General features: G+C 43.2%; 1 protein-coding gene across 5 annotated transcripts in view; it reads right to left on the bottom strand.

Moving 5' to 3' along the window:
- Positions 1 to 12536: 12536 nt before the first annotated feature.
- ARID4A (AT-rich interaction domain 4A) overlaps positions 12537 to 17887 on the bottom strand; it is a 64926-nt gene continuing 59575 nt past the window's right edge. For all 5 annotated transcript variants that reach the window (XM_059723355.1, XM_059723356.1, XM_059723357.1 and 2 more), the window contains 2 exons: positions 16675 to 16821; positions 12537 to 14351 (listed from right to left, as the gene is read on the bottom strand). In XM_059723355.1, coding sequence (XP_059579338.1) covers positions 14248 to 14351; positions 16675 to 16821 — 251 coding nt within the window. In that variant the 3' untranslated portion in view covers positions 12537 to 14247. The remainder of the gene's footprint in view (positions 14352 to 16674; positions 16822 to 17887) is intronic.

Below are 17887 nucleotides of genomic sequence, written 5' to 3'. Positions count from 1 at the left end.
AGGAATGAAAGGAGAGCAGGGGGTTGTCTTTTAGGGGTGTTTACATGCAGCTGTGCTCAGGCACCAGAGAAAGTAGGAAGATGTGTTTTGGAAAATATTTTAATTGTGCAATTAAGACTAGCATGATTTGAAAAACAAAAATGAGAGCTAACTTCTTGATACTGGGTAAGTGAGCCCTGAAGAGCCGGAAAGAAGACAGCAGGCACGAAAAGGCAACATCCTGCCCTTGTGCTCTATTTTATCCTCGTAGTGCTGGAGTCTTCCAATAGGGCTTGCAAAAATGAATGCTGGTGTTCCTGTTTTAAACATTTCCTTTTTTTAATCCGGTCTAAATGACAAAGGAGGGGACACGCAGCAGGCTACCTCAATAACCTCCAAGTTCTTGTTTCTTTTAACAGGGTAATGCATGGGTCCCTTAAATCTGGAGAGCTAATTTAAATGCTGTCTAGATTTCTTGCTTCTATCAGGCCATTACTATTTATTTATTGGTGTTATATGCCACCCCCCCATTGAAGGCTCAGAGCAGCTTACAAAAGGGGGCAAAACAACTTCTAAAACAAGCAAACGAGAATAAAATAAAATAAAATAGGAGGAAAACATATAAATTAATATTATGGTTCAGTATAAATAACTTGCTCAAGCGCACACTGATTTTTATTTTTTTTAAATAAAGCCCCAAGACTTCAATCTTTAACCATTATAACATTGAATATCACCAGCTATTTTCATTATTTAATCTGTGTGCATGGAGAGTTACTCGCTTTGGAAGTTGACTGAAAGAGGCAGAACAAATGAGGACAACGAGGATTAATGAGCAAGTGATGGGGGCTAGAGAGGGTTTATGTCTTTGAGGAGGAGGTGTTTAGGGAGGCAGCGAGAAGGGGGGGAAATGGCTAAGAGAAATTAGGAATTTTGTCTTATCTCAGTGGCTTTTAAAAAAGTGTTATTGAGTTAAAGGTTAAGCAGGTACTACAGGAACTGGTTAATAAATCATGCAAGAGGCAAGGATGTCTTTGGGTGATATCTTTTATTGCACCAACAGCATACCTGGGATAGACAAACTTTTGAATGTAAGACATTCTTCTTTAGGTCTCTTGTCTTCAGTGGCCTGACAAAGAATGTCTTGCATTTAAAAACTTGTCTAACTCTATCCCAAATATGCAGTTGGTCTAATAAAAGATGTCACCTTCAGAAATCCTGGCCTCTGACATAATTCCTGGACTATCATGGCTACAATATCCCTCTAACACTTAATCAATTATGCAATCTCAGGCTTCCTTATACCTCTCGATGCAGCTATTTTAATTCTTAAAACTGAATTTCTAAACAGAAATATTGTTTCCCCATGTCTCTTCCTCCACCTTTTCTGCACTTCCTATTCCAGTGGAGGATATTTTGAAAGGGGTCTGTTATCCTGAAATTAATCTAAATAGACACACGGGCTGACTTCTGCATATGCACTAGGCCTAGAGTCTGACACAATAAATTAACTTGTGTAGCGACGTGCTAACTTTGGGTGTAACTGGGTGAGCATTTCAAGGCAACTCATCACATGAAAAAAAGCTGCAACATGCTTTCCCCAAAGGTGTGGACAAGAGCCAATGTCTCCCCCCTTACCTCTAAGTAACCAGGTTTCTCCCAGCTGCATCTCTTGCAGAAAAAAACCTCTTTGTGTAACTGTTCAGTATCATGAAAAGTAATTAACTGCCTCTAAGAAATAGACTACAAATTAGCTTAAAACTAAGGGGCACCAATGCAACTAAGACAGCTTTATAGAGACTCTGAAAACCAATGTAAAATAGTAAGTAAAATTGTTCCACAAAAGGTTCAGCCACATTTAGTAAACCGATATTTAACATGACACCTGCCACACTTCTGGAGGTCCCAAGAGTTTTTCTTGAAGTAGCTTCGATTTCCCTTTACTCCTCGGAGTCATTGGCCCAAACAACATCATGGAGAAAACAGAAGTCCCCAGCGAGCTCTTGACCCAAGTCGGCAGTTTAGGTTGGGGAACGATTGTATCTCACTGCTGTCCAGAAAGGGATTTCAGTTCCTTCCACTGCAGCACAACGCGTGCATGAGTGAAGAGCTGCGGCACCTTTTCATGCATGCCAAGATTTCTCCCTGCACCGAATTTTGGTTGCTTTATCTTTATGATATAGTATTGTAACAGCAACCGAAGATATGGTTATGAAGATGGCAATGCCTGCAGACACACAGCAGGTGAAAGGCCTTCCTCACATCCCTTCACCTTTGGAAGTGAGGGAGGGAATGAAATAGCCATGACTGGAGAAGTGCCCATGGCAGCACCCTTTGACTCAAGCTATTTTCTCTAGCAATTTCAGACTGGTCCAGCAATGAAGGTGTAAGCAGCAGCTACCAATTTGCTAAATCAAAAACAGCTTTAGACTCAACCATGTGTTAGAGACAATCTGAGATCTAGTTAATTAAAAAAAAAAATCTATTTCAAAATAGCCCCTGCATATATAAGTCTAATACATGAAAGAGATTTTTTAATGCACATGTGAGAAATAGAGGCTAGTTTCACAAGGGAAATTAGGAGCCTAAATCCAATAGTTGGATTACACTCATTAACAAATTCATGTGCAACTGCCATATGCCCTTGTAGGCCCCTTAGATTTCAGCTGGTAAAGTCCTCCAAGGGCCTAGGTTTCCACCTCTAGCCATGCACACAACTGCCTAACTCCTGACAGCACAAAGCGGATGGGTACCGAGCTCATGTTGATCCCTTGACGGTGTTCATAAAATAGATAATCCCCCTGAAAATCTCTTCTGGAGGTCCAGTCTAATAAAAGTGCTCACTGAATGCCACCCAAATACAGCTGGGGAAGGTGATCCCTCTTACCCATTAGCCTAGCAGTGAATGCATTCACCAGGGGCATGGGCGACTCACGGGTCCCATCTCGCAGGAGACTGTTGCAAGCTACTGACTAGTCTGGAATCCCTCCTGTCACCGCTCCTCTCCCCTGGCAGTGCACATTGGGCTGGAGAGAAGAGGAGAAAATGAGCATGAGGACACTTGAGAGGAGACCTGAGCTCCAGTTCCTGTCCCAATGAAGACTGAATATAAAATACTTACAAATTAATTAAGCAGAGATTGGAAACCAGGTGTCTACTTCCGACATGATGGGGATACCTTATCCAAAAGGTTATGAAATCATGTACTCTGGCCTGCTGAATATTTAATCTATGCAGAATAGAGCAGCTTCAAGAGAAGGGACTGAGGGCCCTACTCCAAATTGCCAAACAGCTCAGTGATTAGGGCACCTGGCTGGTAAAGTGAAGCAGATATGGATTGTCTTCACAGAGGCAGGATTTGAACCTGGGTGTTCACACTAATCACAGGGCTATTGGATGAAGGGAGAAGGAAAGAAATGGTGTTTCTGCAGAATAGGCTGGCTAATGCTCCTAATTCTGTAGGGTAGAGTTTATGGCTGTGAATCCTGACTGCAGGGAAGCATCTCTCTACATCAAAAAGATAGGTGTCCAAATTGCCAAGAGGTCTGGGGCTTAAGCCACAATCCTCCTTCTAGCATTTGCTCTCGGCTCACTCAGTATGCTGACTTTTGATGGCATCCAACTGAGATCTTGTGAGATCTGCTGAACATGGGGCACCTAATGTACTGCACTATAGCCCCCTTGTGCATCGAATCCAACATGCTTAAAAGTTAGCAGTTGCAAGGTGCAAAGCTCTTTGCAACACCCAACCCCCCTGGATGCCTAATTCCTTCTTGTGCGTTAGCTAATCTCTCGTAGGAACAACCCAAAGACATTCTATTGGAAGTGGATGTCCTAAGACACTCCAGAGACATTTTTTAAGCTAAATGATTCACCTTGGCACAGTGGTCTTTAGCCTTTTGATGTTCTTGTCTACTTTCTGTAAATGGAACGTGGAACATTTAACAGCCAAGCTCAAGACTGCAAAACTATAAAAAAAAAAGAAAAGAAAAAAAGATTGCCAAGGCTGCTTCCCCACTTTCCATATTAGTGTTACCTCCTCCAAAATGTGCTTGTGCTCCAATATGACAACAGATGCCACTGGAAGATAGATAGAGGTATAAGACACACCAAGAGGAAAATCTATTAAAATAAATCACACATTTTTTTATTTGTAAACTGACTATGGCATGTTATTCTTTTCTACTACGTGAGCCAGCTCTTCTTGAAAATTAAGAGCTGCTGTAAAGCTCAGGGTGTTGCACTTCCCATGTAAATGTTTGCCGATGGTTCATTTAAGCGCACCAAAGCACTATTTTCACATTAAAAAACAAAATCAGGATGAGAAGCCTAGATACATTGCTGCTTTGTTTTGATGAGGATCTTGCATGTTTTACTAGAAACACTCTTGCTCCATATGGGGCTCAACCAACTAAGCACCTGGGATGGGATTTTCAGAGACCTGTGAACTGTGGTCTTCAAAGTCACTAAGAACGAATCTGAAGAAGAGCTTGGGTACCTGAACCGGGGCTTTAAGTACCTAAGACCAAAATTGCAACCTGAACCTCCTCCCTTCAAACCTTACAAGCACCTCAGCTCCAGAGGAACCTATTTTTTTTTCACTTCAACACTTCCTAGGCCTGGATTGTGCCTCTGAGCTTGCCCTGAAATGCACCCACTGTGACAGAGCCGAGCAGCCCAGTGACTACTTCATGCCTAAGTCTAAGTGGGAGCCAAGCTGGGCATTCTTCTACCAGTCCCCGGAGCGGTTCAGTCCAGTAGGGATGCCTGGGTAATGCAAGTATCCACCTGTATTTAATAACCTAGTGGTCAGAGCACATCTCAATCCAAGGGGCTATGTGATGTTCTCAGAGAGGGAAGGGAGAAGAAACGTGCCCCATCCCACCGGGTGAAGCTGTGCCCCCCAGGCAGCAAAGAACGCAAAATTAATGGGATCAGACAGAGCAAGTGGAAGGGTTAGGATTAGGAGCCCTGCAGTCCAGCAACTGGCCTCCAGGCTGGTCCCGCATTTTGCATTTGTCATCAGGTAAACCAGAGGTGGACAACCCACCGCACATGTGCACGTGGCACAGGCAGCCCATCTGCATGGCACATGGCAGACCAGGGAGGGGACAGGGAACACAGCTACAGATAGGGTGGAAGCACAGAGCAGGGTACAGAAAGCAGAGCAGCAGATCAGGCAGGGGAAGGGGATCAGAGTGGCACTTGGGGAGGGCATGGGGCTTAATTTGTGGCAAAGCCCACTGGGGCTAAACTGCAGCAAGAGGCCTAAGGGCAGGGACCAGAACCCAGGAGGGCGACTGCCCCAACCTCTACCTTCCACCTTGCTCCATTTTCCTTGTCTGAGGACTTTTGAACTCCTCGTGCCTGCTGCCCAGCTCCAGGAGGGATGGTGAGCACCCCTGGCCCACAGCAGCCGGCTGCACCCCCGGCACTGGGAGCCGTGGGTTTGAATTATGGGAGGCTGGAGGGGGAATGGACCCTTGGGCACCACTATACACCTTGGTGGCACCCGCACCTGTGCTTGGAGAGCTGGGAAGGAGCTGATCCCAAGGCTGAAGAAAGAGCCTAGGTTTCAGGTCAGAAGAGGGTGCAGGGGCCTAGACTCTGGCTCCCCACAGTCCTGAGTGGGCACTGAAGCTGGTTGGCCTGGGCCAGGGCAGGGTCCCCTGTGGGCTCACAGCCCCGGAGCCCAGCTTGCTGCCAGGGTGTTAATTGGGGGGGGGGGGGGGTGCATTTCACTAGGGATTTGGGGGTTGGCAACCCCCTGACTCACTGCCTGTCCAACCTGAGAACTGGGGCCAGGCCCCCTTCCCCATCCAGCCTCCACCCTGGTACCTGCTCCACTTTCTCCCAAAGGTGTTGCAGAGCCTCTTCTTTCCCATGGCCCTGTGGCTTGGTTGTGCCATGCTGCTACTGCTCCTGGTCACCCTGCTCCGCCTCACCGCCCAGCCCATGGCTTTCACCTCCTCCCACTGAAACGCCAGGTGTTTATGCTTCAGTTTGAAACCGAACCCTACAGCCCTGGGCCCTGGTGCAAGTGCAGCTTCTCTTTATTTCAAACAGAAGAAAAATACCTGTTGCAGCTACACGTGATGATGCCCCTCGCTTGACAGAAGGAAGGATGCAGAAAGCCCAGAGCAACATTAGATGAAGGCAGGGAAGCCAGGAGTATAAAATATAGAAGTCCTATAAAATGGCACCTTCTAATAGCTGCAGGCAGCAAGGAGCTCCAGGGTAGCCACTAGTGCCCACGGGGCGGTCTGCACTGAAAGGTGAGGTTGCCACAGTGAAAAAATTATTTAAAAAATGTTTCTAACTCTAAGCCACCGCTCCCCTCCCCAAATGAGTAAAAGTTGATCAAGATTTCCTGCACTTATTACATGGCCAATAATATGTCCCTTGTCAACCTTAAGAGATTTATCTCGTTCCTTTTTCATGCTGTAGCCTGAATCAGACTTGTTTCTTGCTTTCAAAATCTGCTCAACAGTTTTGGATTTTTTTTGATATTTAATTAAATTTGGAGCCACGGGGCACGTCCACATATGCAGGCACATGCACTTGCAGCAGCTCAAATAGAAGCAGTGCAAATTTGAGCCGGGGCTTTTTGTTGCAGTGCACGTACCTGGACGTGCACTTTGTTGGGGAGCAAATTGTGCCAGTTGGGGCAAAATAACCCTGCCTGGCTCTTCTTGGATCTGCAACCAGGGGGAGCTAGAGCCCCCAGGGCCAGCACCTGTGTTGGCCCCAGCAGTATAAAAAGTCGCCCCAGCAAGCAGCTCAGGGCTATTCTCTCTCAGGAGCTTCTGGGGCCCCGCCAATTGGTACCTGGGGCCACTACCCCTTGTGCCAGCTGGACTGCTGCAGCAGCATCCCAAATCCATTTTTTAAATACCCCAAAATCCATGTTCTTCCACAATTAGAACAAAAGATCACACTACACACACCCACATATATACACATATACAGAGAGAGAGAGAGAGAGAGATCTGTTGGGCAATTCTTTATTGGTATATTTACAATGTTAAAGCAACTTGGAAGCCTACCAATGTCTCTATCTTTATAATAAAATAAATTCTAAATATCTGTGTGCGTGAATGTGTGCTTTTGACTTTCTTCGCACATGATGGGTGTGTGATGGGGGGATACGGGGTTTGTAGGAAGGGGCTGGGAAGGGGTGTGGGGGAAGGCGGGTGGGTGTGGAAGGATGTGGGTTGGTGTGTGGGTGGGTGGGTGTGGGGAGACTCTGTGGGGGGCTCTGTTCAGGAGGGGTGCATCCCCTGGCCCCCACAGGGTGTAGCCCCCCCACAGCACATGGACTGCCCTCATCACAGGGCCCCAGCTCCCCCCTGCAGGGCCACAGCCCTCCCCCTCTGTGCAGGGTCCCAGGCACCCTGCAGGGCCACAGCTCCCCTGCCCCCGTGCAGGGCCCATAACTTAGCTTCTGCAGCAGGGACCCCTTGCCTGCAGGGACCGCACCGGCAGGGTCCAGCAGGGACTGGGCACCGAGCTGCACCGGGTCTTGCTGGCACTGAGGCACTCACACAGCCAGGCCGGTCCAGTCCCATGGGTCCTGCTGCCGAGTCCTGACCCGACCGGCCTGGCAGTGTGAGCAGCCTATGCTGGCAGGACCCAGCATGGCTCAGCGCAAAGGCACAGTAGCTGCATGTCCTGGGCCAGATCAGGCTGGTGGGGTGCGTTTTCCAATGAGCCCCACTGGCCTGACCTGCGTAGCTAGCATGCCTTTGCACAGGAGCCTCAGCGGTGCCGATGGCAGCAGGTAGCCTGACTGTGGCGCTGCTGCAGGCATAGGTGGGCAGTGACGTGGCACTGTGTGACCCGGACTCCGACGTGCTGAATGGACTTAGCCGGGCCCATCCAAGGCCGTGCACTAGCAGGCCAGGCCAGGTCCATTCAGCATGTAGGAGCCCGGGTCACACAGCACTGCAACACTGCCCGCTGTGCCTGCAGCAGAGCCACAGCCAGGCTGCCTGCTGCCACCAGCACCGCGGGGGCCAGGTGGGGGGGCAGGCGTGTGGCAGCCCCTGCTCAGGCCCCTCCACATCCCCACCTGGAACACGGCCCCCCTGCCACTCCCCATTCCCTCCACCCCCATGGCCCCCCAGACCCCCTCCACTCCAAACACCCCCTGCCATCCCCCTGCCTCCCTTTGCACACACTTACACCCCACCCACCCCCATTCCCTAGCTTACCTAGGACAGCGCTGGGGGCCAGCAGGAGTACCACAGAGACGCTCTGGCCGAAACCAAAGCGTCTCTTCTGGAGGACTGACTCCTATGTTTGCTCCAGGCATGGTCTGGGACCGTGCCTTGCCTTGCTGTTCTGTGGAGTAGTTTTTTTGACCCCTGGATATCCAGGGGTCTAATTTTGTCCCCACACTGAAAATTTGCTTGCAGTGGGGGGAACATTTTTTTGTTCCTGCACGTACCTCTTGCCGCGTCTCAAAGGGGCAAGAGGCACGTGCATGCTCATGTGGACGCACCCCTGGGTGTTTTTAAAAGGTCTACTGGCTTGTTTGAAAAGGAAAAAAAAAATCTGTGAGGAAATAAGCTATTAATATACATTCCAAAACATTTCATCCAGGTTACGTAACTGGTGTAGCTGGCAGGATCACATCAACTAGGTCAGACCGTACCGAGCTGGGGGATTAGAAACGGAGCAGTTTAGAATAGCATAAGAAATGGATGGGGCTGGACTACACAGTGTTGTTAGGTTGCTATCACAGCTTGAGAAAATAGAGACAACCAGTGAGAAATAATTCACTCTTCTAGGAGTCTAACTGAGTCAGAGACAGAGAAAAAGCACAAACGTTGCCAAAAAAAAAACAAAACCCGGTGTCCCATAGGACTCCATAACACCAAAGCGATTACTCATTCCAAACAAAGTAAACATTGAAATTTAGTGGCAGAACAGTAAAAGCAGTCATCACAGTAATTATCAATCCTTGCCGTGTCATTGCGTCAAGCTTATAAGGAGACCACAAAGAGAAGCTGGACACTTCACAGGAAGCAGTCTCATTAAAATCACAGAGGATAATGTTCATGTTACTTAACCAACAATATACAGTTGTAGCTCTTGGAGTAGAGTTTTACTGGTAGGAGTAACAACTATTTTTTTAGCATCATCATCCATGTCAGAAGCAGGATGGAGTGGTGGCCCGTGACGGTTCCATGTGAAGTGAGACACTGCTTAGTGCAAGAGGAACAGCAACAACAAAAACGTTGAGAGTTCAAAAGTAACAAAAGTAGTAAGGAAAGTCCTAGTCATACAAAGACATGAAGAATTACAGTATTTACAGTTCAGAAATACAAATGGTAGGAGACATTTATAACCTCTCAACAACTACAGAAACTCCTTGATAAGAGTTTATTTTGGTTCAAGTATGCCATTTAAAACTCAACCAATGTACTCTAGAACCAGGGATTAGCAACCAAAGTGCTGTAAGAGTCTTTTAAGGATGTCAGGGGGTGCCACACAGTATTAGCACGTTTAGGTGTGCAAACACGCACACAATTCACAAGATAAACTCAGAGATTTCCAAAAATTAACATGTACCGATACCTCCTTACTTAGAGCTGACAACAGGAAATCTTAAGTTTAGTACTTGTAACATATCGGAAATTGGTAGGTAGATGTTCTTACATCTTTGATATCTGAAGAAGTGAGAAGGAAACAGGTTTTGGTATTTCTAATATTCCATTGCTGAAATTAATTTGTCTCTCTCAAAATGTAAGCACATGTGAAAAATATTGGTCAAGGTGCACTATTTGTAAGATGTCGGTGTTGTAAGAAATTGTTGACCTGTGGTGTATCAGCTAAGAAACAACTTCATAAATTTCTTGTCACTGATAGTTGCATACATCTTTAAAATCATCCTCGGTCAGCATGCTATGACTGTAATATTGTAGCAGGTAAAGAGCTAAGAACAAACACATTCTTAGGACACAGAATCTGTTAAATATACAGGGAAACAAAGAGCTAAGCTCCAATTCAGTGTTTATGGAGAAGTTTATCATGTCATTCTCAACCATCTAACCAATCTGTTTCAAGGGACCAAACTGTCTTTATCTCATTCAAACCTGCTGAAAGAGTTTAAATCTCTGTAGTCTCAGATTAGAAAAGGTTTCACACATGGATACTGTCTGAGAACCTGCTGCTTGTTTCATGAGACAGTGAAAGGAGGGAAACCCACCTCCTCTGAGCAAAATTAAGTGCTGAAAACTGCAGGAAAAAACCTCATGATATTTTTGTAAGAATCTAGAGTATTAAGCAAGCGTTACTGCTCTATTAATAATAGAAATCATCACTACAGGTAGAGTCCAATAAAAGTTACCCCCCCCCTTTGAGTATCAGCATAAACCCAACAGGGGGCAAAGAGAGAAGCATAATTTATAGGAAGAAACTGCAGAACTGAGGTTTTCCATGAAATGCTTCCTATCTGCACTAAAATGTATGTTCAACAAAAGAAAGAGAAGTTTGCCAGGTTGGAAAGTCTCGTGGTTAACACTGGGAACCAATGCATTTCGGGTCTCTTTCTAGCTCTGCCGAAGGCATCTATGTAACCACTCCACCCTTCAGTTTCTTTTCATGTAAAAAAAACCAGAGATACTACATACTTCAAAGGAGTGCTGGTTCACTCAATTAATTTATCTGTACAACACTGAGATCCTTAACTGGAACATGCTATGACTGCAAATGTAAACTGTAAAGAGACCCTATCACCTCTGCTGCTTTACAGATGTTCTTTTAATTAGAGGGCCTCTGCTGCTGTCTGGCAAAACCTTAAAGATGCTAAGTTTTGTTAAAAATAAATAAAAATATATTAAAAAAAAATCCTTGCCCTTATTCACATTCACTGCTAATTGCTAAGTTAAGGAAAACTATATTTTACCTAGGCCACCTCTTTGCTTCACACACTGATAGTCCAATTTTTGCGAAATATAAATATGTTACCATTGTTCTGGGATCTTTGTTTCTCCTGCCTGAGCCTTTTTTTTTCTCTTGTCTATCTAAACTGAATGGCTGCTAACTTGAGCAAACTGGTGCCTGGAAGGGAAATTAAAAAAAAAAAAAAGTGGTTTCATTGGGTGTTTATAAACTTACATTTCTAACAACAGTTTTTACAGCTAGTACACAAAGTGGCTGTTTATATAAACTAAATTAGAAGGATGCGGTCTTTTCCTGTATGAAGTCAAGTTTTTAAAGAGGTTTTTTTACTATTTTAATGGAACTGAACACTGAGGAAGAAAGGAACCATGTGCTTCCAAGGCACAACAAGAAAACAAATATTCTACAGCCTCTTCCAATTCAAATTCATGTTCACACAGGATTCTCATTCTTCCTGATTTGCACTGACACAATCTTGCACTCCTAGTGCTACGTCACAGCACATCCTCAGATTCTTCAGTGACTCCTGTTGGTAGCTCAGCTACATAAGGGATGTTAGAGGTGCACAACTGAGTCAACTTAATGTTTCTTATACTCATTTCTCCTGGCACATCCTAAAAATAAAGTATATAGTCTGAGGATAAAACAGAGGGATGACTAGGAGGAAATACACTCCACCAAAAGATCCTCTATAGCACAGCCAGCAGTAAACCATTAGCTAATCTGTTATAAATACATCTGTTTGTAATACATAATATAACTTTTTTTTAAGACAATGAAGATATGCATTTGTTTCAGAGAGGGGAGAAAAAGGAAATGTAGCAGAAGCTAGAACAGAAGCTCATTCAGTTTTAGCTTTTAGGTCACCTTATACATCTCCGTTCCTAGCAAGGGATTGTTCCCTATTGAACATTTAACTCATCTCATTTTACAATACTGTAATGACATAATACAGGGGAGAATGCTTTAAGTACCTATTAAAATTGGTATTTGAATACTCTGCCCAACTGATGTACAAGTGGATAATCTAGAAAAGCACCTGTGGAAAGTAGAAGGAAAAAGAAGCCTTCTTTCTTTCCTTCAATAAATTTTCATCTGCAAAACAAACATTCCTAATTCATATTCGGACATTAAACAGTTGTTTTACCCACCTCTTCAGTTTCCTTGCTATATTTTAAACACTCATAAAAGTTAAGTGGAAGCAGTCAACTTTCTCCATTTTGAAATTATACTATAGTACAGAATGCTGGAGATTAATCCATAATTTATAATATTTAAAATAGTGATTTAGGCCAAATTGTTTCCAGTTTTTCATTATAAATACTGCTAGTATTTAGGCACAGGCTAAATATTTGCACAAGATGTAAATTAATCCAAGAACAATACAGGAATTAATTCAATTACACTCAACATCAATAATTAACTTCTGCAAATATTAAGCATGGAAGATAATTTGAGAAAATGTGACCCATGTTATTTTCCTTATAAAATAAGTATTTTTATTATTTATTATTCATAGCTAATATAAAATTAACAGTAAAATGTAGCTCTGAAAAGTCTTTACAACACTTTATCAAGTTTGAGTTTCCTATTGTTTAGTCAGTAGATTTACAAGAACAATTATTTAAATAAAAAATAAAATATAAAGCCTATGTTTAAAACATGGCCTTTATTAATGCTCTCTAATGAGCTTCATATTTATCTTACATTGAAATAGTTCTGCTTTGCTTAAGAAAAGACAGAAAAAGTGCATTTACAAGAGTACTTTTTCTTTAATTCTCTGAGAAAATGGAAGGAATTGGAATCACAAGTTGACAAATGTGGTAAATGAAATTTCAAGAAACATCGATTTTAGTAATGCTACCTCATCACTAGTGTTTTGCTCCGACCTTCTGCTGTGTGAACCATATCCTGATATACAGTCTAGAGCATCTATGTTATTACTCTACAGCATATTAAACACAGAAAAAGAGGGTTAAAACCCCTTTCAATGTACAAACATGAATAAAAAAATTGATAAAAAAATCACTTTATACATAATGTATATGCAAACTGTTTTAAATACATGGTTTTGGAAGAGTTATTTACAAACTGTATCCGTCTGTGGGACAATCCACAGACAAAGCATACACAGTTACTTTACTTTATTGTTGCATCTCAGCTCTGGGAGATAGAAATTCATTCGGCAGTATAGCAAACAAAACTGTGACAAAGCATCTTAAGGGCAACCCAATAGAATTTGTTCCTCAAAACAATAAGTACGAGGACTGCCAAAGTTTCCAAATAAGGTCATAATTTAATCCAATGCCTGATTACAGTTCTACACTGTGGAAAATAAGTATAGACAGACCCACTTTACATACAGGCATGGCTACTGGATAAACCTCCTGTAAGAGCTACAACTGATAGGTAATGTTTTATCGAAAGAGTGAACTAACCTAGATTTTTTTTTCCAATTTTATTAATATTTTAAAAAATACATAAAAATACAACATCCAATGTCTGAATAAATATATTTAACAAGTTGTAAGATACCTTATTTTACACAAAAAAATTTCAGCTTTAGAAATCTTGTTAAATAACTTCATTGTTGTTATATATTTCATTTTTTGTCTTTTTGTAACAAAATAAAAACTCTGAAATTACATAGAAAAAAGACAAAATATTTTTGTCAAGGAATAAGATAGTCCACTGAAAACCTATTCACAATTCCACTGTAAACATTAATAAACATTAAAATATTTGCATAATTGTGTGCTCAAAAATCCTATAAAAAGTGGAAGACTTATTACAACTGTAGTTTTCAGTAAACTACACTTCCTTTCACAATTTATTTTGTCCCATATACACCTTTAAAACTGGGCACATTGCTGAACATATACTTTGGCAGTTCTGTATAGCAAGTGCTTCCACAAAGAGGAACTACTCACCAAGGGTTAACATACAGTTCGAGGAAAGTGCAGCAGTTACTCGATTCTTTTTGATAATATTTTGATGTCTGTTGGGTGCACTTGCTTTTCTATGATTTCCCTAGAACACCTGAAGGCTTCATTGGACATATCTTTTCAAATTTGGTAAGTGCCCTTTCTCTGTGCTGACAAAACACAAATATACACAATGACATAAATGTCAGGTTGTGCCTACAAACCTTCGGTTACCAATGAGCTTAATTTCTCCGAACAGTAAAATTAAAAATAAAAAAGAGGGGAGGGGGAAAAAAACATACAGTCCAGCAGTGGAAGAGTGTACAGAATATACTTGGCAATGTCAAACCAGTTGAGTGCTTTCTGTGGATGTATTTCAGGACTTCAGTATTTATGTCCATGGCAGCAAGCTGCTGGCAAGGCAGAGAAATGTGTATCACCTGCATTCTACAGCAAGCACATTCTGTGGAGGAGAGGATGATGATGGACTCATTCCAGTGTCTGATGAAGCAGAAGACATGGATGCTCCTGTATGAGACACTGGAAATATATAAAGTAGGATGTTAGGAACAGACTATCAATGACACTTCACATTGGGGGCTACTTAGGGCTGCTCTGATTTTAAACGTGTATCAACAAAAAACAGTTTATGAGGTCTTAAGTAAAGCACATCATTTCAGTCACATGGAGAAAGTCAGGCACAACAGCTTATATCAGACCTAAGGGCATTATCCTTCAAAGTAGTGCTCTTAGTCTCTCATTTCAATGAGAATTTATTACTTTATTTATTTACTTCAAAAAGGCACGGAAGGAGGGAAGCGCTAACAGAATACTTTTCAATCCTACTAGGAAAATCCAGATGGATTGCTTATGCAGCAACTAGCAAGTTCTCATGTTTCAGTACAATTTTACTGAACTCATTGCCATGGTATCAGAGCAAATAGTACTGAATTCAAGATAACAATATTTACTAGAAAAAAAAAGTTTTATGAAACTGGTCTAAATTATTTTTTTTAATTCTTAGGTTCATGTGAACCGGACAACCAATATCACCATTTCTGTATTTCTGAAATCTTACAAGAACTAGATTTTGTTATGCTAATTGTAGAAACCTAGATTTACGGTACATTTGGAAGCCCACGCTTTTACAGGGGGGAGAGGTGGTTAGGCATGTTCATGTGAAGCCAGGCAGAAGGTAGGGCAGATTAGCATCTCAAGCCAATATTTGTAGCACTACAAAAAACAAATCTATGGGTGACCACAGATCCAAAGCTGCCTGGTTGGAGTGCAATAAAGGCATACTCTTCAGCCAGGTGTGATGGCTGCTCCTCAGCTCACACTGCCCCCAGGACTTCAAAGGGCTAGCCAACAGCTGGGACCAGGGAGCAGCTCCCCTGTCCTGTAGTTACATGACGGTAAATTTAAGAAGGCAGGCAGTCAGGCCCAGGGCTGCTTGCAAGATGCCTGGCAGGCTGAAAGGGCTGATTGGGAAGAGTTGCCCCTGGTCAACCCCTGCCACCACCATGGCCCATTGCCCACTACTTTCCTCATCCCTCTCTCTGCCTTGGAGGAGGGATGGGGACAGCAGAGCACTGCGGGACAGTAGAGGGTCTAGGTCAGCATTTCTCAACCCATGAGTTGCAACCCAAAAATGTGTCTCAAGAATATTTCAAAGGCTTGTGAGTTACAGCAGGGCAGAGGGGCAGCGGGAAGGCATCTGCCCCTTCCAGCAGGGGAAGAGGGTGGGGTAGAGCTCTGTGGCTGGGCTGGCAGCACTGGGGGCCGGTGACCATGCTTGTGGGGGTGGGGCAGTCAGATTCTGCTCAGGGGGTGGGAAAAGCCATGACCAAGGTGCCTGGTGTCGTGCGGCCAGGGCAGGCGGGGTGCCACAGGCCCTTCTTCCTCCTCCCTCCAGCCTGTGCCAGGGCCAGACTCACTCAGCTGTCAGCTGCATAAGCCAGAGTCACCACAGCTGCCGTACTCCAGCCCATGTGGGATGGGGGCAGCTGGGGGGCCCTTTGGCAGGCTGGGTGGGCAAGGGGCTGTGGGTCAGGAGTGAGGGACACCAGCATGGCTGGTGGGGAAGGAGAGGCCGGGGGGTATGGGCTGGGACAGACCATGGGTCTTCACAAATGCGTCTTGGTAGGAGAAAGGTTGAGAACCACTGGTCTAGGTAACATGCCAGATGTTAAAATTAACGTGGGATACTTGTATGCCAGAAAAGTTCCACTTTCAACAAGTAACTTTTGAGGCAGGTTTGACTTTTTGCAGTGGGTTTGCCATTTTTATCATGGGATAATTGCTTTAGCATCTGGCATGCTATCATTAAATGTGCGACCTCTGCATTAATACTGCACAATACGTGTAATGTCTGTCAGGCCCTTACAGCTAATTCAGAGGTGTTAAACATCTAGTCCATGGTCCAGACCCAGTACATGGAGCCGTATCATCGAGCTCCATGGGTCTCCCCACAAGTATAGATATTTGGCAGTGGGAGTGGTGGGAGCATTAATTCCTGTACCCCTGCTGTCAAATTTCTGCCATGGGGTGCCCTGGGGCCAGATGATGTGGCACTAAGCTAACTGGTTCAGAGAGGCTTTCTTGGGAAACAACCTGCTTCATTAGATGCATTTTAAAATATGTAAGATTTTTCCTTCTTTATTTACTGTAAGTTTGTGAAGCAAAGTCAAGACATAAATTTTACTTTTGTCTTATGTGGATACAAAGCAAGAATTGGGTGAATTGTATTTTCTGTAGTAGTTATTTTTCTGAGAATGACATCAAGTTTGGGTTTTTTTATATTTTCACAAAAGGCTTCTTATGATAGAAGGCTTATATAGTAAAGGTAACATTTTAAAGATACCTTCTCTATCTTTCTTTTTTAATCGTTTCCTTCTCCTGTCTATGGTTGCTACTTCTGACTTCAAAGACATGTAGTATTTTCGTATTTCCTGTAATTTTTCTTGCAGAAAAGAGATTCTCTCAGTGCTGTTCATGTTGTCCAATTCATCTTTAAGAGGGGAAAAAAATAAATTTTACTCAATTTTTGTTAAAAAGTTAACTGTAATTCATAAACGATATCATACACACCAACATTACTACTAAATAAGGTTACATCCAAGATAGGCTGCCAAAGCCTTTACATTTTTCCTTCAAAACACAAAATGTCTGATTAAATTCCATTTAATCCAGGGTGCTTAAATTCTAGGGACAGACACTGAAAAGAACTGTGCTCCCCGTGAATAGAAGGCTATACATTTCTGTCATGCTTGTAAAGGTCGACATACCTCTCCCCTCTCCCTAATGATTGATCATTAGTACTGCCTATGAGTAAAAATATTACTCATCCTGAAGATGCCTTAGTTTCCCACAGTTTAAGGCTACACTATTTTGGACCATAGGTAAAAAACCCCAAAAAACAAAATTCTTTTGCCATCTCGCACTTCATTTGCAACTTGAATTTTAGCAGCTGACAACTCAGTACTTCCTGAATTACCAATTAATGACTTGTTTAAGCCATCTGAAAATTGGGATAACTCTAGGCTACATTCAAATTTATAACATGTCAGCTTCATGATCTTGAAATAACAACACCAAAAATGAAACTGTGGGGTAGGAGCAAGAATAGAGAAAATAAAAATTTAAACAGCAATTTTTACAAGGATTGTTATGTGTGAACTGTAAGGCACAGAAATACCACTCAGTATAGTTTTACAATGCTGTTAGGCATTCATGGAATCACAGAAAATTTGGGTTGGAAGGGACCTCAGGAGGTCACATCTAGTCCAACCCCCTGCTCAAAGCAGAACCAGTCCCAACTAGATCACTGTAGCCAGGGCTTTGTCAAGCTGGGCCTTAACAACCTCCAAAAGATGGAGATTCCACCACCTCTCTAGGTCACCCGTTCCAGTGCTTCACCACCGTTTTAGTGAGAACGTTTTTCCTAATATCCAGCTTAAACCTCCCTTGCTGCAAACTGAGGTCATTGCTCCCTGTCCTGTCATTTCACAGTGCTTACTTGGAATTGTTCTAGAAAATAAAAAGCCATGGACCTTGGACCAATATATATATTACTT

The sequence above is a fragment of the Alligator mississippiensis genome, chromosome 2, assembly GCF_030867095.1.
Source record: "Alligator mississippiensis isolate rAllMis1 chromosome 2, rAllMis1, whole genome shotgun sequence".
Lineage (NCBI taxonomy): Eukaryota > Metazoa > Chordata > Crocodylia > Alligatoridae > Alligator > Alligator mississippiensis.
This window is presented reverse-complemented; position numbering and strand designations above follow the sequence as displayed.